Source organism: Coregonus clupeaformis, chromosome 20 (assembly GCF_020615455.1).
Source record: "Coregonus clupeaformis isolate EN_2021a chromosome 20, ASM2061545v1, whole genome shotgun sequence".
Taxonomy (NCBI): Eukaryota; Metazoa; Chordata; class Actinopteri; order Salmoniformes; family Salmonidae; genus Coregonus; species Coregonus clupeaformis.
The window spans coordinates 25,998,858-26,026,379 of NC_059211.1; the positions used below are offsets into that span (position 1 = coordinate 25,998,858).

The following is a 27,522-nucleotide window of genomic DNA, read 5'->3' on the forward strand; positions in this document are numbered from 1 at the left end:
AGGGTGTTTGTGTGTTTGTGAGTGCATGTCAGCATAGCGTTGTGGTCTGGGGGGTGAGGTCGGGGTGGTGGGGGATTGTAGTGATGAGGGGAGGCTCTATCTGTCAGGTCCTCGTTCTACAGGAAGTGTGTGTTGTGTGGTTTGAGCCAACCAAAATGGGGGTGCAAGGGAGAGTGTTGCCTCTAACACACATTTATCCAAGTTGATGTTTTCACACATTCAATACAAATCTCTTTCACACTATAAGCCATACTGATACTGTATGTTTAAAATCAAGTCTTTGAACATGTCATCCTTTATTCAGAGTCTGCAGTAACAGTCAGTTACAGTGGGGAAAAAAAGTATTTAGTCAGCCACCAATTGTGCAAGTTCTCCCACTTAAAAAGATGAGAGAGGCCTGTAATTTTCATCATAGGTACACGTCAACTATGACAGACAAATTGAGGAAAAAAAATCCAGAAAATTACATTGTAGGATTTTAAATTAATTTATTTGCAAATTATGGTGGAAAATAAGTATTTGGTCACCTACAAACAAGCAAGATTTCTGGCTCTCACAGACCTGTAACTTCTTCTTTAAGAGGCTCCTCTGTCCTCCACTCGTTACCTGTATTAATGGCACCTGTTTGAACTTGATATCAGTATAAAAGACACCTGTCCACAACCTCAAACAGTCACACTCCAAACTCCACTATGGCCAAGACCAAAGAGCTGTCAAAGGACACCAGAAACAAAATTGTAGACCTGCACCAGGCTGGGAAGACTGAATCTGCAATAGGTAAGCAGCTTGGTTTGAAGAAATCAACTGTGGGAGCAATTATTAGGAAATGGAAGACATACAAGACCACTGATAATCTCCCTCGATCTGGGGCACCACGCAAGATCTCACCCCGTGGGGTCAAAATGATCACAAGAACGGTGAGCAAAAATCCCAGAACCACACGGGGGGACCTAGTGAATGACCTGCAGAGAGCTGGGACCAAAGTAACAAAGCCTACCATCAGTAACACACTACGCCACCAGGGACCCAAATCCTGCAGTGCCAGACGTGTCCCCCTGCTTAAGCCAGTACATGTCCAGGCCCATCTGAAGTTTGCTAGAGTGCATTTGGATGATCCAGAAGAGGATTGGGAGAATGTCATATGGTCAGATGAAACTTTATGGTAAAAACTCAACTCGTCGTGTTTGGAGGACAAAGAATGCTGAGTTGCATCCAAAGAACACCATACCTACTGTGAAGCATGGGGGTGGAAACATCATGCTTTGGGGCTGTTTTTTCTGCAAAGGGACCAGGACGACTGATCCGTGTAAAGGAAAGAATGAATGGGGCCATGTATCGTGAGATTTTGAGTGAAAACCTCCTTCCATCAGCAAGGGCATTGAAGATTAAATGTGGCTGGGTCTTTCAGCATGACAATGATCCCAAACACACCGCCCGGGCAACGAAGGAGTGGCTTCGTAAGAAGCATTTCAAGGTCCTGGAGTGGCCTAGCCAGTCTCCAGATCTCAACCCCATAGAAAATCTTTAGAGGGAGTTGAAAGTCCGTGTTGCCCAGCGACAGCCCCAAAACATCACTGCTCTAGAGGAGATCTGCATGGAGGAATGGGCCAAAATACCAGCAACAGTGTGTGAAAACCCTGTGAAGACTTACAGAAAAGCGTTTGACCTGTGTCATTGCCAACAAAGGGTATATAACAAAGTATTGAGAAACTTTTGTTATTGACCAAATACTTATTTTCCACCATAATTTGCAAATAAATTCATTAAAAATCCTACAATGTGATTTTCTGGAATTTTTTTCTCAATATGTCTGTCATAGTTGACGTGTACCTATGATGAAAATTACAGGCCTCTCTCGTCTTTTTAAGTGGGAGAACTTGCACAATTGGTGGCTGACTAAATACTTTTTTTCCCCACTGTATATGAAGCGTGTGTCAACACATTATGACCACAATTCAGCAGCTATCTCTTCCAACTAATCTATTGGTCAGTAGACGGGAGACAGCCAGGCCCATGGGCCAGATAGAGCATTTCCTCATGGAGATACTGTAGATAGAGGTGCTTCTATAGAAGTTGCATCCTTCATCAGTTCCTCTTCTACTTGGGCGGCAGGTAGCCTAACGGTTAAGAGCATTGGGCCTAGTAACCGAAATGTTGTTGGTCAAGGCAGTTAACCCCCAACAACAACTGCTCCCCGGGCCCCTGTGGACGTCGATTAAGGCAGCCCCCCGCACCTCTCTGATTCAGAGGGGTTGGGTTAAATGTGAAGATACATTTTGGTTGAATGCATTCAGTTGTACAACTGATTAGGTATCCCCCTTTCCCTTATCAGGGATCTAATGTGTAGTAATTCAAAGGGGCATCTGGGTAGATAGTAGAATACAGCTTGGCGTACTGTATGTCTTAATATATTATATATGCCATTTAGCAGACACTTTTCCAAAGCAACATACATTTCTACGTATGGGTGGCACTGGGAATCGAACCCACAATCCTGCTGTTGCAAGCGCCATGCTCTGCCAACTGAGCCATACAGGACCAGTTTGTGATAGTGTAGGTTCATACAGGACCAGTTTGTGATAGTGTAGGTTCATACAGGACTAGTTTGTGATAGTGTAGGTTCATACAGGACTAGTTTGTGATAGTGTAGGTTCATACAGGACTAGTTTGTGATAGTGTAGGTTCATACAGGACCAGTTTGTGATAGTGTAGGTTCATACAGGACTAGTTTGTGATAGTGTAGGTTCGTACAGGACCGGTTTGTGATAGTGTAGGTTCGTACAGGACCGGTTTGTTATAGTGTAGGTTCGTACAGGACCGGTTTGTTATAGTGCAGGTTCATACAGGACTAGTTTGTTATAGTGTAGGTTCATGCCTTTTTGTATATCCATAGATGTGTACAAGTAGTGTGTGTGTGTGTGCTCGGGTGTCAGGAAGCTGAGCTCAGCGGGGCTCTGCGTGCCAGTCCTCAGTCCTTAGCCTGTGGCTGGTGTCATGGTGTCAGCAGCAGGAGGAAATCCTCTGACAGATCAGCTCTCTGCAGCAGGGAAGAGGCCAGGCCACAGGGTTTGTGTGTGTGTGTGTGTGTTGACAGATCAGCTCTGTGCTGCAGGGAAGAGGCCAGGCCACAGGGTTTGTGTGTGTGTGTGTGTGTGTGTGTTGACAGATCAGCTCTGTGCTGCAGGGAAGAGGCCAGGCCACAGGGTTTGTGTGTGTGTGTGTGTGTGTGTTGACAGATCAGCTCTGTGCTGCAGGGAAGAGGCCAGGCCACAGGGTTTGTGTGTGTGTGTGTGTGTGTGTGTGTGTGTGTGTGTGTGTGTGTGTGTGACAGATAAGCTCTGTGCTGCAGGGAAGAGGCCAGGCCACAGGGTTTGTGTGTGTTGACAGATCAGCTCTGTGCTGCAGGGAAGAGGCCAGGCCACAGGGTTTGTGTGTGTGTGTGTTGACAGATAAGCTCTGTGCTGCAGGAAGCCACAGGGTGTGTGTGTGTGTGTGTGTTGACAGATCAGCTCTGTGCTGCAGGGAAGAGGCCAGTGCCCTGTCGACCTCAGGCCCCCACGAGCCTGGGCTGCGGTTTATCCCTAACACCCAAACACGCTGATACCCAGAGGGACAAAAGTAGGCCACCATGAGCAAAAAAACACCACTTAATTCGACCTCACACCTTAAAATCCAAGGACTCAGTGGCATAACAGTGGCAACAGAGCAGTGCAGTATTGCTGGGTTAGGTATTAACAGAGAAAAAAAAAATAGTCAAATGTGCTACTTTAGATTCACAGCTCAAGTAACTTATTTTGTGCCTCTTTGTGATCAAGAAAACAAAACCTATTTTCTCACAGAGTAGATAGATACACCATCCAAAAAGATACAGGTAGCATACAGTAGGTCACAAAAGTAAACAAGTGGTCGGTATATATGATTTATACTCAACTTTTACAAGAGGATATATTCTTGACACTTTAAGAGGAAGGAAAGACAGTCCATGCACAGTAGTTACATTCTCATGAAAGCAAATTATATACCGTACTACCATTTTATTTACCCTTATTTTACCAGGTTAGCTGACTGAGAACACATTCTCATTTACAGCAACAACCTGGGGAATAGCTACAGGGGAGAGGAGATAGATGAATGAGCCAATTGGAAGTTGGGGATGATTAGGTGGCCATGATGGTATGAGGGCCAGATTGGACATTTTAGCCAGGACACCGGCTACTCTTACGATAAATGCCCTGGGATCTTTAGTGACCACAGAATCAGGACAGCGGTTTAACGTCCCAATCCGAAAGACGGGAAATAAGGGAATATACACATAATTCTGGTTCAAGTGCTACATTGTATGTTTTTGCCCAGTTGGATCCATCTCAATCCATCTCAGAATCGACAGCAAACTCCACGTGTGTCCATGTGTCAAATAAGTCCTCTCTCCATTTGGACGGAGGGCTGAAAGTTCATAGGGCACACCACATACTCTGGCAGTGTAGTAGCCTGTGACCCTGGCAGTGTAGTAGCATTTCCTGTAGCACCTTCCTCTCCCACACTTTCCTTCAAACAAACACAGCGGTGTGTCCTAAGTCAAGTGCTACATCTCCCATACCAGTCCCAACCAGTCCCCCCCATCAGACCCCCATCAGACCCCCATCAGACCCCCACAGTGTCCTTTCACAGTCCTCGCTCTATACCCTCGTGGTCCGGGTGGATCGTTTGTTGTTCCACCGGTCCCCACGTTGGGCCGCAGCAGGGGGGTGGCAGTAACGCGGTGCCCAGCCTCGGGGCCTCTCCCGTGGGCTACGTGACCTGTCGGGGTCTGGGGGGGCTGGTAGTCAGGCCTCCTCGGCCGTGGCATCTATCCCAGCGTAGGTGAAGTTCTCGAAGAGCGCCATGTTCACGTAGGCCTGGGTTGGGACGTAAGGAGAAGAGTAGTTAGATAGTAGAGTGATTTAGAAAATTACGGGTGAGAAATTAATTCAGTTGGAGGAGGAATTCTATGTAACCAGGACTAGGGTTGCAAAATCCCAGGTACTTTCAATAAATTCCGTGGTTTTCCAGAAATCCTGGTTGGATTCCGGATTTCCTGCTTATTACCTCCTGATTTGGAGAAGCCTCCAACCAGGATTTTGGGAAAACCAGGGAATTTATTGAAAGTTCCCGGAATTTTGCAACCCTGACCAGGACCCTCTGTGCCAACTCCTGCAAGACAACACAAACAGGTCTGGGACCAGGCTACCTCTGTGCCCTATAGGATAGGCCAAGAGGTTACTAGCTGATTGAAAAGATGAGTCCTAAGTGAAACTGTGAGTGACAGTCCCCTTACCTTCCTGGCCTCCTGCATTCTGTTGAGCTGTACAGAGATCTGTGAGAACGGAGGTCTCTCATAGGGCCGGTCTCTCCAGCACTGCCTCATCAACTCATACCTGGACAAAATAAAACAATTAACCAATTATCAACCAACAAGAAACTATCATAACCAGCTATAATGGTGCACACATTCTCTCGCTCTCTCTCTCACACTCACACAAACACACACACACACACACACACACACAGTTCCAAGCCAAGGTCATTACTTACACTTCGTCGTCACAGTTCCTGGGCTGTTCCATCCTGTAGCCCTGAGGGAGCGTCTCATAAAGCTCGGCACAGGTCATCCCACAGTACGGAGTACCACCTGGTAGATAGACAGAGAGAACAGGGGATGGGGTAACTTTTACAATCATACACTGACACTGGGCACTGACACTGGGCATAGGTCATCCCACAGTAGGGAGTACCACCTGGTAGACCGACAGAGAGAACCGGGAACGGGGTCACTTTTACAACCATACACTGACACTGGGCATGGACTGATGTCTGTCAGTTATAGTCTTGGTCATAATCATCATCATCACCACCACCATCATCATCCCCACCGCCGCCACCACCATGACCATGATCATAACCACCATCATCACATTCATAATCATCATCATCACCACCACCATCATCATCCCCACCGCCACCCCCACCACGCTATGATCATCACCATGATCATCATCATAACCACCATCATCATCATCACCACCATCATCATCATGATCATCACCACCATCACCATCATTCCTCACAAGAGGGGTTGTTTTGTTTTGACTTTTATGACAGCCAATGATGTTCTGCAGACTCTCAGTGTGTTCCTACTTTGTTTACTCTCTGCTGGGGCCCCTTTCCCACTCTTTCCGTGACCTATGGTACATTTACAGTATGATGTGAAAGCTGTGGTGGAAACTGAAATGTTTGAGGGTAAAATACTCTCTCAGGGCAACCGGAGGTTTCTTGATAATTTTATTTTGGGGGCCCACATGCCAATAGTATTTCTAATCTGAAAATATGTATAGTGCTCACACTTTACGTTAACTTGACATCAACTTACCTAAACTCACTATCTCCCATAGAAGTACACCGAAAGACCATCTGAGAAAAGAGAGAGAGAGAGAGAGAGAGAGAGAGAGAGAGAGAGAGAGAGAGAGAGAGAGAGAGAGAGAGAGGAGAGAGAGAGAGAGAGAGAGAGAGAGAGAGAGAGAGAGAGAGAGAGAGAGAGAGAGAGAGAGAGAGAGAGAGAGAGAGAGAGAGAGAGAGAGAGAGAGAGAGAGAGGAGAGAGAGAGAGAGAGAGAGAGAGAGAGAGAGAGAGAGAGAGAGAGAGAGAGAGAGACCATTGAACAGTTAGTGGCCTTATAATTACATCCATTACATAGGGTAGTTAGAGGTTTTATGTTGACTTGCCATAGTGAACTAACAACATCGTGTAGCCTACCCACTGCAAGTTGAACAGTTAACTGTCAGTCATTCTGTACAAATACAATATGACTCTGCTTGAGGTAATCTCTCTCTCTCTCAATTCAATTCAAGGAGCTTTATTGGCATGAGAAACGTATGTTAACATCTCTCACGTAAACACAGAGTAATGGTCTGGTTATCTTTTCTTATGTTCTGTGTGGCTTAGCTCTCGTCCACACACACACACACACACACACACACACACACACACACACACACACACACACACACACACACACAGTGCTGTATCTGGTAGCTCATTTACAACTTGTTTACTACAGAAACGTCTCTCTTCTCTGCTAACCTAACCAACTCTTTTTTTGTTTCACTTCCTGTAGCTATCCTAGGGCCTACCAGTCAGTTCTGAGGTGGGTATAAATAGTGTGTGTTTGACAAGCTCTGTGTGGTAGTGAGGCCATCCACCGGCTCTGTTCCTTAGGGCTTCCTGGGTTCTGTTATCAGTTCACCATTGACTGGGGGGGGGGCGGGGGGCGAACATGATTTGTTGTTTTGGATAGCAGGGTAGAGAGAGAGTCCGGGATCATATGACTGCTGGCATCCTATTATCTTCCAACCTTTACTGAAAGACATGGTGTAACTGTCTAAATAAAGGTACAATTTGTTCTAGTTGAACTATGAGTTTCCCAGACAGATACTCACACGTCACTCTTGGTGGTGTACACACTGTAGTTTAGGGACTCTATCGCCATCCACCGCACAGGCAACCTCCCCTGTAATGCAAAGAGAAAAGGTCAAGACATCGTACAGTTCAGTCTGTCTAATAAAGGTAAAGGTGTGTGATTCTCTATTCTCATAACTTGCAGGGTTACTTGCTTGCTGAAAAGCCTAACACACTACTGCCCTCTTACAGCAATACTACTGCCCTCTTACAGCAATACTATTGCCCTCTTACAGCAACACTACTGCCCTCTTACAGCAATACTATTGCCCTCTTACAGCAACACTACTGCCCTCTTACAGCAACACTACTGCCCTCTTACAGCAACACTACTGCCCTCTTACAGCAACACTACTGCCCTCTTACAGCAACACTACTGCCCTCTTACAGCAACACTACTGCCCTCTTATAGCAATACTACTGCCCTCTTACAGCAACACTACTGCCCTCTTACAGCAATACTACTGCCCTCTTACAGCAATACTACTGCCCTCTTACAGCAATACTACTGCCCTCTTACAGCAATACTACTGCCCTCTTACAGCAATACTACTGCCCTCTTACAGCAACACTACTGCCCTCTTACAGCAACACTACTGCCCTCTTACAGCAACACTACTGCCCTCTTACAGCAATACTACTGCCCTCTTACAGCAACACTACTGCCCTCTTACAGCAATACTATTGCCCTCTTACAGCAACACTACTGCCCTCTTACAGCAATACTACTGCCCTCTTACAGCAATACTATTGCCCTCTTACAGCAACACTACTGCCCTCTTACAGCAACACTACTGCCCTCTTACAGCAAAACTACTGCCCTCTTACAGCAACACTACTGACCTCTTACAGCAATACTATTGCCCTCTTACAGCAACACTACTGCCCTCTTATAGCAACCCTACTGCCCTCTTACAGAAACACTACTGCCCTCTTACAGCAACACTACTGCCCTCTTACAGCAACACTACTGCCCTCTTACAGCAACACTACTGCCCTCTTACAGCAATACTACTGCCCTCTTACAGCAACACTACTGCCCTCTTACAGCAACACTACTGCCCTCTTACAGCAACACTACTGCCCTCTTACAGCAACACTACTGCCCTCTTACAGCAACACTACTGCCCTCTTATAGCAATACTACTGCCCTCTTACAGCAACACTACTGCCCTCTTATAGCAATACTACTGCCCTCTTATAGCAACACTACTGCCATCTTACAGCAACACTACTGCCCTCTTACAGCAACACTACTGCCCTCTTACAGCAATACTATTGCCCTCTTACAGCAACACTACTGCCCCTCTTACAGCAATAATATTGCCCTCTTATAGAAACACTACTGCTCTCTTACAGCAACACTATTGCCCTCTTATAGCAATACTACTGCCCTCTTATAGCAACACTACTGCCCTCTTACAGCAACACTACTGCCCTCTTACAGCAACACTACTGCCCTCTTACAGCAATACTACTGCCCTCTTACAGCAACACTACTGCCCTCTTACAGCAACACTACTGCCCTCTTACAGCAATACTACTGCCCTCTTACAGCAACACTACTGCCCTCTTACAGCAACACTACTGCCCTCTTACAGCAACACTACTGCCCTCTTACAGCAATACTACTGCCCTCTTACAGCAACACTACTGCCCTCTTACAGCAACACTACTGCCCTCTTACAGCAACACTACTGCCCTCTTACAGCAACACTACTGCCCTCTTACAGCAATACTATTGCCCTCTTACAGCAACACTACTGCCCTCTTACAGCAACACTACTGCCCTCTTACAGCAATACTACTGCCCTCTTACAGCAATACTATTGCCCTCTTACAGCAACACTACTGCCCTCTTACAGCAATAATATTGCCCTCTTATAGCAACACTACTGCCCTCTTATAGCAACACTACTGCCCTCTTACAGCAACACTACTGCCCTCTTACAGCAACACTACTGCCCTCTTACAGAAACACTACTGCCCTCTTACAGCAACACTACTGCCCTCTTACAGCAACACTACTGCCCTCTTATAGCAATACTACTGCCCTCTTACAGCTACACTACTGCCCTCTTATAGCAATACTACTGCCCTCTTATAGCAACACTACTGCCATCTTACAGCAACACTACTGCCCTCTTACAGCAACACTACTGCCCTCTTACAGCAATACTATTGCCCTCTTACAGCAACACTACTGCCCTCTTACAGCAATAATATTGCCCTCTTATAGAAACACTACTGCTCTCTTACAGCAACACTATTGCCCTCTTATAGCAATACTACTGCCCTCTTATAGCAACACTACTGCCCTCTTACAGCAACACTACTGCCCTCTTACAGCAACACTACTGCCCTCTTACAGCAACACTACTGCCCTCTTACAGCAACACTACTGCCCTCTTACAGCAACACTACTGCCCTATTACAGCAATACTACTGCCCTCTTACAGCAACACTACTGCCCTCTTACAGCAACACTACTGCCCTCTTACAGCAACACTACTGCCCTCTTACAGCAACACTACTGCCCTCTTACAGCAACACTACTGCCCTCTTACAGCAATACTACTGCCCTCTTACAGCAACACTACTGCCCTCTTACAGCAACACTACTGCCCTCTTACAGCAACACTACTGCCCTCTTACAGCAATACTATTGCCCTCTTACAGCAACACTACTGCCCTCTTACAGCAACACTACTGCCCTCTTACAGCAATACTACTGCCCTCTTACAGCAATACTATTGCCCTCTTACAGCAACACTACTGCCCTCTTACAGCAATAATATTGCCCTCTTACAGCAACACTACTGCCCTCTTACAGCAACACTACTGCCCTCTTACAGAAACACTACTGCCCTCTTACAGCAATACTACTGCCCTCTTATAGCAATACTACTGCCCTCTTATAGCAATACTACTGCCCTCTTACAGCAATACTACTGCCCTCTTACAGCAATACTACTGCCCTCTTACAGCAACACTACTGCCCTCTTACAGCAACACTACTGCCCTCTTACAGCAATACTACTGCCCTCTTACAGAAACACTACTGCCCTCTTCAGTTCATTCCACAATATTATTTATCATCTGTGATAATTTTTTGGGAATCATTACAGACTAGTACCCTGGCTATTGTTTGATAATGCACAGTGCTGTTTGCGACTGAGCACCCACCATGGTCTTCTTGACGTAGACCTCCTCTCCTCTGGACAGACCAAAGTCTGCTATCTTAGCGACCAGGTTGTCTCCCACTAGAACGTTCCTCGCTGCCAGATCTCTGTGGATGAACTAGAGAGAGAGAGAGAGAGCGAGAGAGGGGGAGGAAGGAGAGAGAGGAGAGGGAGGAGAGAGAGGAGAGGAGAGGGAGGAGAGGGAGGAGAGCGAGGAGAGAGAGGAGAGGGAGGATGAAGATAACATCTGGGAATGATATCATTGAAAATGTATGTTGAGAGGAAACTACATAAAGATTCCCTGTCACATTTATCAATCATAATTTGTGTATTGAAGCTTGCACAGCTGTAACGTTTTTTAAAATAAAAGTATGCTGCCAAACTTGGATATAAACCACATAGAATTGGCAACTCCCCTCCCAACTCAGGGATGCATCTTTAGAGTTCACAGAGACATCTGTGTGTTTACTATACCTGTTTGTCACTAAGGTAGTGCATGCCAGTTGCCACGTCGACGGCGAACTGCAGCAGTTGTTGTGAGGTGAGGGTGGAGGCGGTGCCATGCTCCTTGGCGAAGGCGGGGTCTGTCTCCAGGACTCGGCTCTTCCGCAGAAAGTCAAGCAGGTTACCATAGGGGGCATACTCAATGGCAATGTACAGGTACCCTACACAGGTAGAGAGAGGCAGTTAGGGGAAAGGAAAGGAAAGTGATGGAAGTTTATGATTTACTTGTACACTTTATGGAGAAGGTTGCTAAGGGAGATACCATATGCATAAAAGTTTGCCATGGAAAGGTAGGAAGGCATTAACTGAGTATCATAATGTAACCATAGAAATATAATTATAGTTCTGTGCTGTAATCATCATTATTGTATCGAGAGAGAGAGAGAGAACCAACATTAACCAGCAATTCTGGTTCTCTCTCTCCGGGCTACTTGAGAACCAGTGGGATTGTGAAACATGGTGGTTTGGTAGGATGTATTCTTCTCATGGTTGAGTTGTTTTTGTAATCTCCCTCTAAAGTACAAAGAGAAACAGCCAATTCAATTATGTCCCGAAACCATCGGATGTGGTATGGAAATTGAAATGTCATGCTCAGAGCTTGGTCCTAAGGCTCTGTATTACACACACAGATATGCAGCAGCAGAACAGTTTGCTGATGTGGCATATGGACAAGCAAAACAAATGTGATCGTGCAAATGCTTCTAGCAGACAGACAGGGTTTGTTTGGGTTGGACGACACATAGTCCTGTCCAGGTGCACATCAGAGGATCTATATGCATCCGGATAACTCAGGATATTAACCACTTCATGCCCTGCATGTTGGGCTCAGGCAGCTAAGCAGTATGGAATCAGTAATGAAGAAATACAAAGTGAAGTGTAACTAACTTTCATTTTAAAATCTTAAAATCACTATCAACATACTATAGTGAACATAAAAGAATACAGACTTATTTCTAGCAACTTGCTTCAAAACTCATATTTAAAAAAGTATTCACTTGAAGAGGGAAGTATTATTATATTGTAATATTATTATAGTGTCAATTAAAAGCATGTAATTCCCCACCCTGACCAGTAGGTTGCAGACTCACCCCTGTTTTCACAGGCTCCTATGAGGTTGATGATGTTGGGATGCTGGCCCAGTTTACACAACACCTCAAGCTCTCCTGCAAAGTCCCGGTGGTCATTCTCAGAGGCAAACTCTGCTCAAAACGAAACACAGTAAACATAGCAAATTACAAACAGGTACAGAGAAAGAAGCTTGTTCAGTTTGGCTTGTTGTCAGAGTTTGTAGTGTGTGTGTCTGTGTGTGTCTGTTTTGGTGTGTGTGTCTGCGTGTGTTTGTGTGATACCTACTACCTTTCAGCATCTTGATAGCGGCGCTCATCTTGACCCCATCCTTCTTGATCATGGCCTTGATGACCTGGCCGAAGTTGCCTTCTCCAATGACGTCCTCGAACTTGATGTCATCCCACTCCAGGATAGGGTAGGTGAGAGGCTCGGCGGCAGGCTTAGGTCTTCTCGTCAGGGTCAGGGTCCCAGAGTTAAACTGAAGGATGGTCTCCTCTCCCTACGGGTTGCAATGATTGATTTGATTCGTTTTTAATCAATCAAAGTATAGAAATTGTATATATAGAGATGTTTCTAATAATTTGTCGCTATGTATATGTATAATATAGCTTGAAAAGTGGATATATACCCTGAGTGTACAAATCATTAAGAACACCTGCTCTTTCCATGACATATAGTATAATGACCAAGTGAATCCAGGTGAAAGCTATGATCCCATATTGATGTCAATGGTTAAATCCACTTCAATCAGTGTAGATAAAGGGGAGGAGACAGGTTAAATAATTATTTTTAAGCCTTGAGACAATTGAGACATGGATTGTGTATGTGTGCCATTCAGAGGGTGAATGGGCAAGACAAAAGATTTAAGTGCCTTTGAACGGGGTATAATAATATAATATGCCATTTAGCAGACGCTTTTATCCAAAGCGACTTACAGTCATGCGTGCATACATTTTTGTGTATGGGTGGTCCCTGGGATCGAACCCACTACCTTGGCATTACAAGCGCCGTGCTCTACCAGCTGAGCTACAGAGGACCACATGGTAGTAGGTGTCAGGCACGCTGGTTTGAGTGTGTCAAGACTGCAACACTGCTGGGTTTCCACACTCAACAGTATCCTGTACGTATCAAGAATGGTCCACCACCCAAAGGACATCCAGCCAACTAGACAACTGTGGGAAGCATTGGAGTCAACATGGGCCAGCATCCCTGTGGAATGCTTTTGACACTTTGTAGAATCTATACCCCGACGAATTGAGGCTGTTCTGAGGGCAAGAGGGGGTGCAACTCAATATTAGGAAGGTGTTCTTCATGTTTGGTATGCTCAGTGTGTATTTAGTGAACTAGTTAATGACTATGGTATGCCGTGTGTCTCTCTCTCACTCTGTCTCTCACCGATCCAGACTGGTAGGGGAAGCTGCGTCTGCGGTTGAGCAGGGTCTTGCGGATGCAGAAGAGGGCCAGCAGGGCCAGCAGGATGGTGACACAGGTGACCGTCACAGACCCCACTACCGCCATCACCAGCTGGTAGCCCTCGCTGCCTGGACGCCCCCCCACACCCTGGGTGGTTGGAGTGAAGTCCTGGAAGCCTGAGAGGGGAGGAGGAGATGAGGAAGTGTGCAGTGAGAATCACCTGAGCATCTCCTATTTCTTATATACAATAGGCTAAGTATCCTTAGTATTTTAAAGTGTTCACTGAAAAATCTATGTTCTCTCAAAAAGGTCACTCAAAGTTTGTTGGACATTTCCAGAACTCAAAAAAGTGGTCTAATGTCAAGATGAGTCCATGTCCCAAACCATCTGTTGTTTAGATCCAGCTTTATACCTCAATCCCACATGAGTGGGAAAGATAGGCATCTAATGTGATGAAATGACAGTGAGGGAAAAAAGTATTTGATCCCCTGCTGATTTTGTACGTTTGCCCACTGACAAAGAAATTATCAGTCTATAATTTTAATGGTAGGTTTATTTGAACAGTGAGAGACAGAATAACAACAAAAAAATCCAGAAAAACGCATGTCAAAAATGTTATACATTGATTTGCATTTTAATGAGGGAAATAAGTATTTGACCCCCTCTCAATCAGAAAGATTTCTGGCTCCCAGGTGTCTTTTATACAGGTAACGAGCTGAGATTAGGAGCACACTTTTAAAGGGAGTGCTCCTAATCTCAGTTTGTTACCTGTATAAAAGACACCTGTCCACAGAAGCAATCAATCAATCAGATTCCAAACTCTCCACCATGGCCAAGACCAAAGAGCTCTCCAAGGATGTCAGGGACAAGATTGTAGACCTACACAAGGCTGGAATGGGCTACAAGACCATCGCCAAGCAGCTTGGTGAGAAGGTGACAACAGTTGGTGCGATTATTCGCAAATGGAAGAAACACAAAATAACTGTCAATCTCCCTTGGCCTGGGGCTCCATGCAAGATCTCACCTCGTGGAGTTGCAATGATCATGAGAACGGTGAGGAATCAGCCCAGAACTACACGGGAGGATCTTGTCAATGATCTCAAGGCAGCTGGGACCATAGTCACCAAGAAAGGTCCCCCTGCTCAAGAAAGCACATATACAGGCCCGTCTGAAGTTTGCCAATGAACATCTGAATGATTCAGAGGAGACCTGGGGAAAGTGTTGTGGTCAGATGAGACCAAAATCGAGCTCTTTGGCATCAACTCAACTTGCCGTGTTTGGAGGAGGAGGAATGCTGCCTATAACCCCAAGAACACCATCCCCACCATCAAACATGGAGGTGGAAACATTATGCTTTGGGGGTGTTTTTCTGCTAAGTGGACAAGGACAACTTCACCGCATCAAAGGGACGATGGACGGGGCCATGTACCGTCAAATCTTGAGTGAGAACCTCCTTCCCTCAGCCAGGGCATTGAAAATGGGTCGTGGATGGGTATTCCTGCATGACAATGACCCAAAACACACGGCCAAGGCAACAAAGAAGTGGCTCAAGAAGAAGCACATTAAGGTCCTGGAGTGGCCTAGCCAGTCTCCAGACCTTAATCCCATAGAAAATATGTGGAGGGAGCTGAAGGTTCGAGTTGCCAAACGTCAGGCTCGAAACCTTAATGACTTGGAGAAGATCTGCAAAGAGGAGTGGGACAAAGTCCCTCCTGAGATGTGTGCAAACCTGGTGGCCAACTACAAGAGACGTCTGACCTCTGTGATTGCCAACAAGGGTTTTTGCCACAAAGTACTGTCATGTTTTGCAGAGGGTTCAAATACTTATTTCCCTCATTAAAATGCAAATCAATTTCTAACATTTTTGAAATGCGTTTTTCTGGATTTTTTTGTTGTTATTCTGTCTCACACTGTTCCAATAAACCTACCATTAAAATTATAGACTGATCATGTCTTTGTCAGTGGGCAAACGTACAAAATCAGCAGGGGATCAAATACTTTTTTTCCCTCACTGTAGATGGTGGTACCCTCTCTTTGTTATTTATTTGGGATTACAAAACAGCTTGATCTAACTCCACACATGTTTATTTAAACCATCTCTCACCATCTCCCTGGGTCCTGGCATGGACAAACTTGCTCCACTCCCCCGGTACTTTAGAGAAGGCTCTCACTCTGAACTGGTAGAGAGTACTCCCGTTAAGCGCCGTCACGTCTTTAGCCGTCTTGTTGCCATCGTCAGTGTCTACCCAGGGATGCAGGCTGCCCTGACCCACCGGCTGGTACTCTATGATGTACTTCACTATGCCCCCGTTAGGGTCCTCAGGGGGCTGCCACTTCACCTGCACCGCAGACACAGACAGGGGCAGGGCCAGGACGTTACGAGGTGAGGAGGGACCTGATGGAGAGGGGAGAGGGGAGGGGGAGGGAACAGAGAGGATAAATCAGGGTTAGTATTGGTCAGAAGGTGTTAGCTTATGCTACATGGCTATTGCCCAATACTGCACAATGCTTTAATCTTTCTTGATTTCCTTAGTCATCCATCCTGATTTCCTTTCTTTAACCCTGACACACTACGAGGGCAGGGGGGAGGCAGGCACCACCCATACACCATACATCCACCAATCACACTCGTCAACACTCACTGCTAAACCAATAGAAGGAGCTTTTGTTAGTTACCCTGGCTGTTGATGCGGAAGTGGTAAGGCTTAGAGGCGGGCCCCAGACTGCCACAGTTGAGCAGCCTGACAACCACTGTATAGTCTTGGTGGTACTGCAGGTTGTAGAACTTGGTGGAGAGCACATTGAGCAGGGTGGTCTCCTCTCTCAACTTCTCTCCTGAGGGGGAGGGCCTGAAGAGCTGCACTAAGAACCCGCTGGCCGCACCCACGGCCCCGCCCGCGTTGCCAGGCAACAGCCAGCGTACGGTGGCGTTGCGGCCCTCCAGCGAGCTGAAGTCAATCTCTGGTCGAACCGTTGGCTCTACAGCAGCGACACAGAACACGCAGTCAGAGAGAGGTCCGCCAGCCTGGGATACTTACTCATTCTATTGTTTACTTAGACACAGCCTCTCGCTTACAGATGGGCAAAGAACATTCTGATCTGGTCACTCATAGACCTTAGAATTAAAGAACCATTCTCACACAGATTCAGAACCAGCACTCAGCTGTCCACTCGGACAAACTTCTACTAACTTCAACTCACACACACACACACACACACACACACATACACACACACACACACACTCCCCCTCTGCAGCATCACCAATTCCCTACAAACCTCTGCTCTGACTTACAACACTGCAAAAACTAAAATGGGCGCTATGTTGTTTCTCACCTGGACAGTCAGTCTCCATGATGGCCTCAGGCCCCAGAGTCCCCTCCCCTCCCTCCCCAGGGCGGGTCAGCTGGACACGGACGTGGTAGCGTGTAGATGGCTTCAGATTCATCAGAGTTATAGGCTCTCTACTGTACACTGAAGAACAGGAACACAGAGAGAGAGAATCAGAGACGATTATCAATGTAGCATAGGGATCAAAATGTTTCCTATGGATAATAAAGTATGTTGCCACTTGCCAAGATAAGTAGTTGTAACTCCCATGACTTGACATGAGATCAAACTCCATCTGACGTACCTATGATGGAGGACCAGGAGTCTCCGGTCTCCATGGGCTTGTAGAGGAGCTTGGTGGAGTCGATGGGTCCGTCTCCTCTGTAGGAGTCCACAGGCATCACCACCAGCTGCTTACTCCTCTTCTCCAGCAGCTTGGGAGGGGTGCTGGGGCAAGGCGGCTCTGGTGAGGGAGTGGGTGGGGGTGAGGAAGTGGGTGAGATGGGTGATATGGGTGATATGACGAGTCTCAACCAGAACATTAAAACCTTTTTATCTACCCTTTTTCTCACTGTGTATTTAGGGCAGGTTTCCCAGACTCAAATCAAGTCCTGCACTAAAAAGCATGTTCAAGTCCAGGACTAGGCTTCACCTGTGTCTGGGAAACCTGCCCTCAATGTTAAGCACCTCACATTGACTGATCTAGACCAGTAAAATACTTTTCTCTTCTCACCTTTGACAGTGAGGTTGAACTTGCGGGAGTCTTGTCCCCCATTGGTGGAGACCCTGCACTCCCATAACCCAGCATGCTCAATGGATAGACGGGGGATGTCAAACTGGGCTGTGCTCTTATTGGAGTCCATGGTGGTGCGAGACGCCTGAGAGAGAGAAGTACAAATAGATATTGGTAAGGCTGTATGTTGAGCCAACTGACATTATCATAAAAAATATTGACATATTTTCACTAAAACAAAAACACAGAATTTCACAAATCCCAATGACTACACTGTCACAGTTTGATTCCCAGTAATGGAAAAATCCAATATAAAATGACCACCCTGGCCATCCCTCCATTGCCTTGAGCACAGAACTGTCCAGTTTGCGCAGCTCGATGCTGGTGTGGCTGGGCAGGGGGTTGCCTGTGGCGGAACACAGGATCTTGGGGCTGGAGTTGAGGTTCCACTCCAGACTACTGGCCATGTCCAAGATCTGGGGGGCGCGGTCTGATGGGGGAGAAACAGATTAAGATGCTTGGTAGAGGCAGCAGTGGTGAGGATGAGGAGGTAATGTTTACCTACCTGATTTCTCACAGTTCTGTCCTCTCCAGCCAGTGGGACACTGACATCCACTGAAGCGGTTACACACTCCCCCGTTCTTACACCTACAGCTCAGCCTGCAGTCTGCCCCGTACATGTCCCTGTGACAGGCTGGGGGAGGGAAGACATTAGGATGGGAATGCCAAGGGGTTGGGGTTCTAATAAGTGTTTCATGAATTGCTACCTGATCTGGCTATGCATGTTTTTATTTTTTATTTATTTAACTAGGCAAGTCAGTTAAGAACAAATTCTTATTTACAATGATGGCCTGCCCCGGCCATACCCGGACCAATTGTGCGCCGCCCTATGGGACTTCCAATCACGGCCGGATTGTGATACAGCCTGGAATCGAACCAGGGTCTGTAGTGACGTCTCTAGCACTGAGATGCAGTGCCTTAGAACGCTGTGCCACTCGGGAGTAACTACTTTAACACATGCAATAATGTTGATAGGTTGGTTGTACAGTACAATCAATATTTATTGGGCAATCCAGGGCTGAAAATACGTCATAACCCTATTTATAACAAATGAACTCACATCTGTTGCAGTGGTTCCCAGACCATCCGCTGGCACAGGAGCATCCATAAGGATCAGCCAGGCAGAACCTCAGCCCTACACAGTCCAGCTCTGACCTGCACCACTCCTGGCAGTTACGACCAAACATGCCCTCTCTGCAGGCTGGATGGGAATACATTACAAGTCGTAGATTTAGTACAGGACAGGTACAGTTACTTCAGACAGTTTGTCAATAGAATATACTTGTATTTTACACACACCACGCACGCACTTATATGCACTTATGCACACACACACACACACGCAAACACACACAATTGCTCATTTGTAGTATGTGTCAGCTTCAAGGCCACAATCTTATGCTTTAACATATTGCCTGTCCCCCCCACCCCCACCCTACACACACACACACACACACACACACACACACACACACACACACTCACCTGTCTCGCAGCGCATCCCCATGAACCCCGGTGGACAGATGCAGTCCCCGTCACTGTCATGACACACCCCTCCATTGAGACACTCTGGACAGTCCTTGTCACAGTCGGCTCCCCACTTCTTACTGGCACAGTCTGGGACCGACAGCAGAGCAGCATCAGTGGCAAGCCCACGCAAATACAAACACCTCATCCATATGTGAATCATCATACATATCCTTGTAATGGTTAACAGTAAGAGAGATGCTGCTGGAAGAGTTGTTGGAGGGCCAGTAGGAGGCACTCTTTCCCAAGGGGAGTGATTGGGGACATTGCCCTGTGTAGGGTGCCGTCTTTTGGATGGGACGTTAAATGGGTGTCCTGACTCTCTGTGGTCACTAAAGATCCCATGGCACTTATCGTAAGAGTAGGGGTGTTAACCCCGGTGTCCTGGCTAAATTCCCAATTTGGCCCTCATACCATCATGGCCACCTAATCACCCCCAGCTTCCAATTGGCTCATTCTTCCCCCTTCCTCTCCCCTGTAACTATTCCCCAGGTCATTTCGGTAAATGAGAATGTGTTCTCAGTCAACTTACCTGGTAAAATAAGGGTTAAATAAAAGTACAAGTAATACAGGTGTTATTTCTTCAGAAAATAAATAACTAAATGTATTGTCAGGCTTATATCCAGATGAAAAATAGATCAATCCCAGCACAGAGAGTATACAATAGTGATGGGAAGTTTGGCTCTTTTTACTGACAATGATCTTTTCGACTCGTTCAGTCAAAATAACTAATCTTTCGACTCGTTTTATTTGAGTCAGTAATGCCCAGAGCACACAGGACCCCCTACTGGTGAACAATAAACTGAAAACTCATGACCCTACGAGCCTCTTATTCACATAGGGGGGCTTATTGGAGCTGTCATTTGTGACTGAGACTTGTAAACGTCTGCTTTAAACAATGTACATTTGTTGATTGCTAGGCATACAAATAAGATAAAAAATGTATACATTTTAAACGAAGTCTAGTTGTGGCTGCAACCGGACTAGATTGTGAACGACTCATGGCAGAACGCATTGCTTGACTGCTGTGAGTGTGATAAGCAAAATGCCATTCGCAAACTGCAGCCCCCCAAACGATTTGCTCTCAAGTTGGAGTTTGTTGAGCAGAGGCTGTTTATGTTTTGGTTCTACAAAGCTGTGTCCATCATAACGTTCAATAATTAATTAACTGCTTTCATTCTTGCACCATGCGATCAATTATCAGTTCTAAACATGTATTTTTCTTCTCTATGCTCAGGATCTATTTTGCTGCGCAAATGACAGACAGTTGGTGGTCGTAGCACGTCTCTGGAGCCGCTGAGATGGAAGAGCGTGTATTAATCCAGCTGTAGGACTCATTGCGGCCAGCACTAGCAAGTCAAACAAAAGACAAAAATTAACGAGTCAACCTGTGTGTGTGTGTCTTTGTGTGTGTGTGTATAATACGAACACCCCTTCTGTACCTCTGACAATCAGCCTCATCCAGGCTCCATTGATGGGACTGTCTCCCACGAAGCCTGCACTGTAGATGCCTTCGTTGACATTACTCACGTCCTCCAGGGTTAGTACAGTCGTACTGTTGGACACATCACCCCAGTGGGTCATGTAGAAATAGTTTCCTGGTGATACAACACAGTATGAGTCAACACACAGGACAAACTCTCATTAACAATCAATGAATCAAACAATTGGCTATATTGCCATGTAATAGTCTCATTTAGATTAATCTAGTCCCTGCTCAGACAGAAATGCTTGCATTTCATCCCTCCCTCCCTCCCTCCCTCCCTCCCTCCCTCCCTCCCTCCCTCCCTCCCTCCCTCCCTCCCTCCCTCCCTCTATCCCATCCATCCATCCCTCCCTCCCTCTATCCCATCCATCCATCCATCCACCCCTCCCTCCCTCCCTCCCTCCCTCCCTCCCTCCCTCCCTCCCTCCCTCCCTCCCTCCCTCCCTCCCTCCTCCCTCCCTCCCTCCCTCTATCCCATCCATCCATCCCTCCCTCCCTCTATCCCATCCATCCATCCCTCCCTCCCTCCCTCCCTCCCTCCCTCCCTCCCTCCCTCCCTCCCTCCCTCTATCCCATCCATCCATCCATCCCTCCCTCTGTAACTCACCATTGTACTTCCAGGTGACATCTCTCCTCTGGGAGCTGAGTACCTGCATGGCCAGGTGGACTGTGTCTCCTCTGTTAGTCGTCACTGTGAGGTGGGCCGGGACAAAAAGACCTGGGAGGAGCAATATAGAAGAAGACATAAGTTCTCTCTTTCTCCCTCTCTCTCTCTCACACACTCTCATTCTTTCACTGAGAGCCTTTTCCTTACCTTTGCCATAGTTGTTGATGAGAGTGACTGTGACCAGGTTTCTAGTAGGACTAGTTCCCTGTGATGCATGACAGTAAAAGATGCCCGTCTGGTCCACTATACCCACAAACTCATTGGCCACCACCTCCTTGGTCTTGGGCCTCTTGACGCTGTATCGGGACGGTGAGGGGAGGATGAGAATGCTGTTGTCCTTCTTGATGTCCAGTTCTAGCTCTGCTGCATCCCGCTGCCCCGTGAGGCAGGATATGGAGAAGCGCTGAGGGGTGGAGGCCTCTGCGTTGGAGATCATCATCAGGTCTGTAACCGCACCTATAGGGACGAGATGGCGTCGCTCACCTGATACAGTCATCTACACTATTATGAGGTAAAACAACAAAGAGCAGCTACTGTAGTAATCTACTGATGTAAAATCAGTTTATCCATTCTAACCCAAACAAACATTACTAGACCTTAGGGCAGGGGTATTTAAATCTTACCCTACGAGGTCCGGGCTACTGCTGGTGTTCTGTTCTACCTGATTATTAATTAAAGGGTAAAATTGAGAAAAATAAAGTAGTGGAACTGGCTTCGAGGTCCAGATTTGAATTTGAGGGCCTGAGGGCATAATGCTACAACCTGGGGACATATTCCAGTTACATACTGACCTAGAATCAGTGTCCCCAACTTAAATCATTATGAGCCAAATAAGAAAACACATCATATATGGTGGCACAGAAATGTTGTTACGTAAATCCGACAACATTCCTGTTCTGTGGCATTTGAGCCCTGATCCAACGAACAATAGAAGGAAACCGAGATGAGCTCCTGCTCTCTCAAGAGGCTGCATTCTGCATTTCCCTTTAACTTTTATAGTAGCCCATAACTTGTTGTGTCAAATAAATTCTGATTAGAGTTGCCTTGCATAGCCTACATTATAGCCTTCTTTCTGGGGCTTAAACATTCAGAGGAAATTATTACAAAATCTAATAAGCACCTTGAGTAATGTAGCTTATACCCATTTCAGACAGAAGGTGTAGTATATTACCTGTAAATAATATAAGGCAATGTTTATATGACCCCCTTTCAAACAGCCTCTTATTTACCACCTTCTTGCATGTATACACACCCCTTTTATACATATCAGTGGGTAACTGGTAAATTAGGAGGGGAAGAGGGGTGGTGGATGTTGCTAAACCTTAGGGGCTGTTTGTATTTTAAACAGGGAGGTCTTAGCCTAGCGGTTAAGAGCGTTGGGCCAGTAACCGAAAGATCGCTGGTTCAAATCCCCGAGCCGACTAGGTGAAAAAACTGTTGATGTGCCCTTAACCCTAATTGCGCGTGTAAGTCGCTCCAGAGCGTCTGCTAAATGACTAAAATGTAAAAATGAAAGCCAGAAAAATATAATAAAAAAACATCCCAAAGCTGTGGATTTTTGTCCATCCTCCACCAATTCAGAATATACTGTGTCATGGCATGCTTTGTGTAAGAGCTATCGAAGATTGAAATCCGGAATCGTATTATATATATTTTTGAAGGTGTGGATTGTTCTCCATCCACCCCTGATTCAGAATATACCATCTTCATAGTCATGGCATGCTTGGTTCAATTGCTATTGATGAGAGAAATCCGAATATCCACTGAATAACCAATATAAAACTAATTTTACCTTTGCCAAAAACAAGCAGGCATTGTAAATTTGTGTGATCTTTGACTGTGTATGAAATGAGTATTACTTTGTTTTTAGAATACAGTTTATTTAGGGTTTAAAATTGAATGGATCAGAATAAGCTGAATAAGCCCCCCCACTTACCTAACACAGGTATGAGGCACAACAAGTACAAGATATCAATCATATTTGTAATCCTCAAAACCGCAATTCCCAAATCAGCAGTGGTTTATCCAATCCAATTCTTCGATAAAAAGAGACACTTCTACATTCCAAGCGGTGGTCCCCAGCGTGCCAAAGAACCGCGCGTGTCTTTGCGCATTGCCATCAATTCCAGTAATTGTTTTAACGGTAAAGTAATCCTTGCATTGATATCTCTGTCCCTATGAGTGTTCCATATCGTGTCACATTCTCCAGCTCCAATTTGAGCGTTCTGAATCTCTTGTCCTTACAATTGCATTACTCTGGGTGGGAGAGGATAAGAAGGAAGAGCGTCACGAGGGGAAAGAGGTTGTTACTCTCCAAAAGCCTTGGTTCTGATTTCAGGAGTTGCAGAGTTGTGCATTAGTTTGTGGATTAGGCTACTTTCTACTTGTCATAGAATGTAAATTCGTTTTCCAATCAATTTCCTTATTTCCACCAAATGCGTTGTTAGCCAAGTCAATAATTCATGTAGGCCTAGAAAATTGCATTTTCAAAAATAATCCTGCAGCAAATGTCATCATTGTTTTATGTATTTGCACAGTTTTGACGATGCCCAAGAATGGTTGGTTTTAATGCATTTAGATGTGCATGTGTTTTATTTTATTTCCCTCAGATATATTCTACCGCTCTCTGCCCCAAGCTGGTCTCATAGACTAGACATAACATAGTAAACGAAAATCCGAGACACTCAAATTAGTATGATATGTTAGGTTTGGTATGGTTACATAAGACAAAACGTTACTTACGGGAAAAACAACAGTAGGCTTGTTGGTTGGGGTGGATGGGTGGGCATATAACTAAAAAGTTGCCTGTTTCAATCCAGCCTGGTCTCATAGACTAGACGTAACATAGTAAATGTACATTCGGGACACTGAAATTAGTATGATATGTTACGTTTGGTATGGTTACATAAGACAAAAGGTTACTTAACGCAAAAATGAAAGTAAGGTGGTTGGTCGGGGTGGATGTATAACGCGAACCTCTAGTGACTCAAAGGTTGCGTGTTCGAATCACATCACGGGCAACTTTAGCATTTTAGCTTTCCCTAAATGCTGACACTGCATTTTACATGCTAGTAATAGTAGGCCTATGCATACTGAGTTTTCTCTAGCTGTTTTTAAACGTCACTGTCAGATCTATGTAATAATAGCAGATGGGTAATGTAATAGCTGTGTTCTTTCCCCCCAGTAAGTTAGTTGTGATCCCTGCAGCTGGTGGTCATTTGGCCTCTCCTTCACTGCTCCAACCAGTCTGAGGAAATGATTATGAACAGTCTGCTTGTTGAGTCTATGCTATTCTATCATTACAGCTGCAATCAGATGGATCAGGTCCCGTGTCTCACTTTTTAATATTAATTTAGAGAAGCTTTAAGTACCACTCACTTCTCTTATTTCTGGACGGGCGGGCTTTGAAATGGTTGATTTAATGTTTTCTTTACGTTTCCTGATGGCCTCAGACAAACGAAGTTGACTCAACATCTTATTGTTTGAAACTTCCTGTTTTCGATAAGAGAGTTCAAGATTTTCTTAAAATGGAGCGTATTTCTGAGGGATTTGAGGGTTGGTTCAGATAAATACAATTCTGATATAATCTACAACTCACTTGTTACGCCTGTCTTATGTGATTGCATTAAGCTGCTCAAAATAGGTGAGGACACAACCCTTCACCGTACCATTGAATAGCATAATCACACAATGGATAATACAAAATGACACAAAGACTTTGATGAGGTGTCCAGAGCAGGAGACTATTGTTATGTCTCCAGGTCAGAATGTTTCCATTTTGATACAGGCCTAACAGAGGGCACTTCCCAGTGTTGGCTCAGGTTTGTTGGGTCTCTGTGGTTCTATGACGGTGACCTCCCTGTCCCTGATACTGTAAATAGACCATCACCTTGAGAGGGCCTTCCTATTTCCTCTACACAGGGTCACAAACACTCCACTCACAGGACCGACTCATCACACATGACAATGAGGACAGAGACTCATCTTATCAGTCACTCTGACTACCCTTTCTCTCAGGGACATAACAATTCCACACTTCTTTTGTTTGCATCAGTGCTGAGTTTACACCACTTCTTCCCAGAATGAATGACAAATAATTAAACAACTTTTTCTCAGAAGGAAATTAATCAATCAGTTTCATAGCAGTTTTTTTTGGAGGAAATTGGTGCAAACTTTTCAGTTGTGCAAACGCTTTATTGTGTGCTCAAATACACTCTCTGTTCTCAAAGATGGATGGAAGGTAGAGCACCTGGACAGACAGACACGCAGGGACAAACAGACATGTTGGTGGTTGCAGAGTGGACTCTGAGAGAGGAAGCCCACAGGGGAAAAGACTGGATGCTGTGTCAACATAGTTACTTTGGCTGCTGGGTGCAGCGAGGCTTCAAAAAGCCTGAGACAGGGTGTGTGTGTGCATGTGTGTTTGTGCGCATGTGTGCTTGCCTGCCCGCCAATGCATTTGTTTGTGCGTGCTTGTGTGTGTGTGTGTGTGTAGGTTGATATTGCAGGTTGGAGCTCAGGCCGTGGCACGATACTCCTCAGACATGGCCCATTGTCCAGAGAGCTCTTTGTTGTCCTGAGGTAACTATGAGCGGTGTTTGTTGATTATTGTGCTTGCTTTAGATGACACCGCCAGACAAACCGCCCGTCTCCCCTCGCTAGGGTCAAAACACAATACGTGTACCTCACACAAGGTCATCAGTGGGAGAGCAAACAATCAGAAGAGGTTTATGGTGTTTACATTGGATCACATCACATGATGATTGTTTTCTGTTATGTTTAATGTAAAGCGCAGTAGGATACGCTGACCACCGGCTTTCATTGTGTTGCATGTTGCACTGTAACTGTATTACAGTGTTATTGCTTGAAGATAATCTGAATTGAAAACACCAAACCTCAAAATCAAGCGGACAAATCTGGTCTGTGGGAAAATGTCAAACAGTAGAGGTGAATTTACAGCTGCACACTCCCCTCCGTGTTTTAGTACTTTTTTGACATTTTGTTGTGGTTTTAGTGGTGTCGTTGTTGGGTGTCGGATAGGGGCGGACTGGCCATCTGGCATTTCGGGCAACTGCCATATGGGCTGGTCCATTTTTAGCCTAGTGGTCATCACATTATTATTTTAATTTTATCTGGCTAATAATTGGGGCCTCAAGGAAAAAATAAATGGGCCGGTGTGGTTGCCTCAAGGAAAAAAATGCGCAGGTGTGTTAGAAATGCCAGGGCCGATTTCTGGTCCCAGTCCGTGCCTGGTGTGGAGTGGGGTGGAGGTGGTGGGTGTTGGGAGTGGGCCTGGAAGTGAGAAGGAGAAGGAGGAAGGGGGTAAGGTCTTTGAGACTTTGTGAGAAAGTTTGTATTAAATTCCTATTTCCACCCATTGTGTGAGGAGCTGGCAGAATTCCACAAGCATTGACCCACTCCTGCAAGCCCTGTGAGCTGGGGGAGGGGTGCAGTGTACACCTCTCTGGCCCCTTGAGACCCCCTACCCCCCTTCCCTCCTCCCCTCAGTCTGTGGAGGAAACCCACCCCTGGGACCCCAATCCAGACCCCTGGGGGCTCCAGGGCAGCCAGTGATTACATTACAGGGTCGAGACTCTTGAGAGGTGAGTGGAGGGGGTCAGAGGGCAATCAGTGTGATTACATTTTGTTAAACCCCCATCGATGTGTATGTAATGTGTATGTAATGTGTAGTCCCCTGTAGCTCAGTTGGTAGAGCATGGCGCTTGCAACCCCAGGGTTGTGGGTTCGTTTCCCACGGGAGGCCAGTATGAAAATGTATGCACTCACTAACTGTAAGTCGCTCTGGATAAGAGTGTCTGCTAAAATAAAATAAAATAAAAAAATTCCCCAGAGATAACGAGGTGAAAACTACGGAAATGTGTGTATGCTCTCAGAGTCAGAACGCTGTCTGTCATCTCTATGGCTGAACAACAAGCCAAGAAGATTCTAGTGGGGTGTGTGTGTGAGTGCCTTGGTGCTTGGTGACAGCCGGGTTCAGACACTTGTCATCTCGCCCGCCTCGTCATGTTTCCCTCTCCTCCGGGAGGTCAGTGGAATAAACC

At 45.9% G+C, this 27,522-nt stretch overlaps 2 protein-coding genes across 7 annotated transcripts in view; both read right to left on the bottom strand.

The window, feature by feature from the left end:
- mpl (MPL proto-oncogene, thrombopoietin receptor) overlaps positions 1–26 on the bottom strand; it is a 6,991-nt gene extending 6,965 nt beyond the window's left edge. The window contains exon 1 of the mRNA XM_041838637.2: positions 1–26. This exon is cut by the window's left edge and continues 212 nt beyond it. The gene's annotated coding sequence lies outside the window, so the exon portion shown is untranslated.
- A 4,154-nt stretch (positions 27–4,180) lies between these two features.
- Positions 4,181–23,716, bottom strand: LOC121534057 (tyrosine-protein kinase receptor Tie-1-like). 6 transcript variants are annotated; one of them, XM_045205445.1, is made up of 23 exons: positions 23,397–23,716; positions 21,608–21,916; positions 21,401–21,511; positions 20,750–20,905; positions 19,266–19,397; positions 18,841–18,981; positions 18,286–18,414; positions 18,065–18,210; positions 17,721–17,865; positions 17,292–17,450; positions 16,994–17,131; positions 16,334–16,636; positions 15,762–16,052; positions 13,640–13,833; positions 12,533–12,743; positions 12,265–12,375; positions 11,147–11,337; positions 10,677–10,790; positions 7,472–7,542; positions 6,407–6,447; positions 5,572–5,668; positions 5,315–5,414; positions 4,181–4,895 (listed from the first exon to the last, which is right to left on the bottom strand). In XM_045205445.1, the coding sequence occupies exons 1-23, from the start codon at positions 23,437–23,439 to the stop codon at positions 4,824–4,826; spliced, it is 3,405 nt and encodes a 1,134-aa protein (XP_045061380.1). In that variant the 5' UTR covers positions 23,440–23,716; the 3' UTR covers positions 4,181–4,823. The 6 variants fall into 6 exon arrangements, with proteins under 6 accessions (XP_045061380.1, XP_045061379.1, XP_045061378.1 ...); XM_045205444.1 differs by having other exon boundaries at positions 12,265–12,378; XM_045205443.1 differs by having other exon boundaries at positions 13,628–13,833.
- Positions 23,717–27,522: the final 3,806 nt, after the last annotated feature.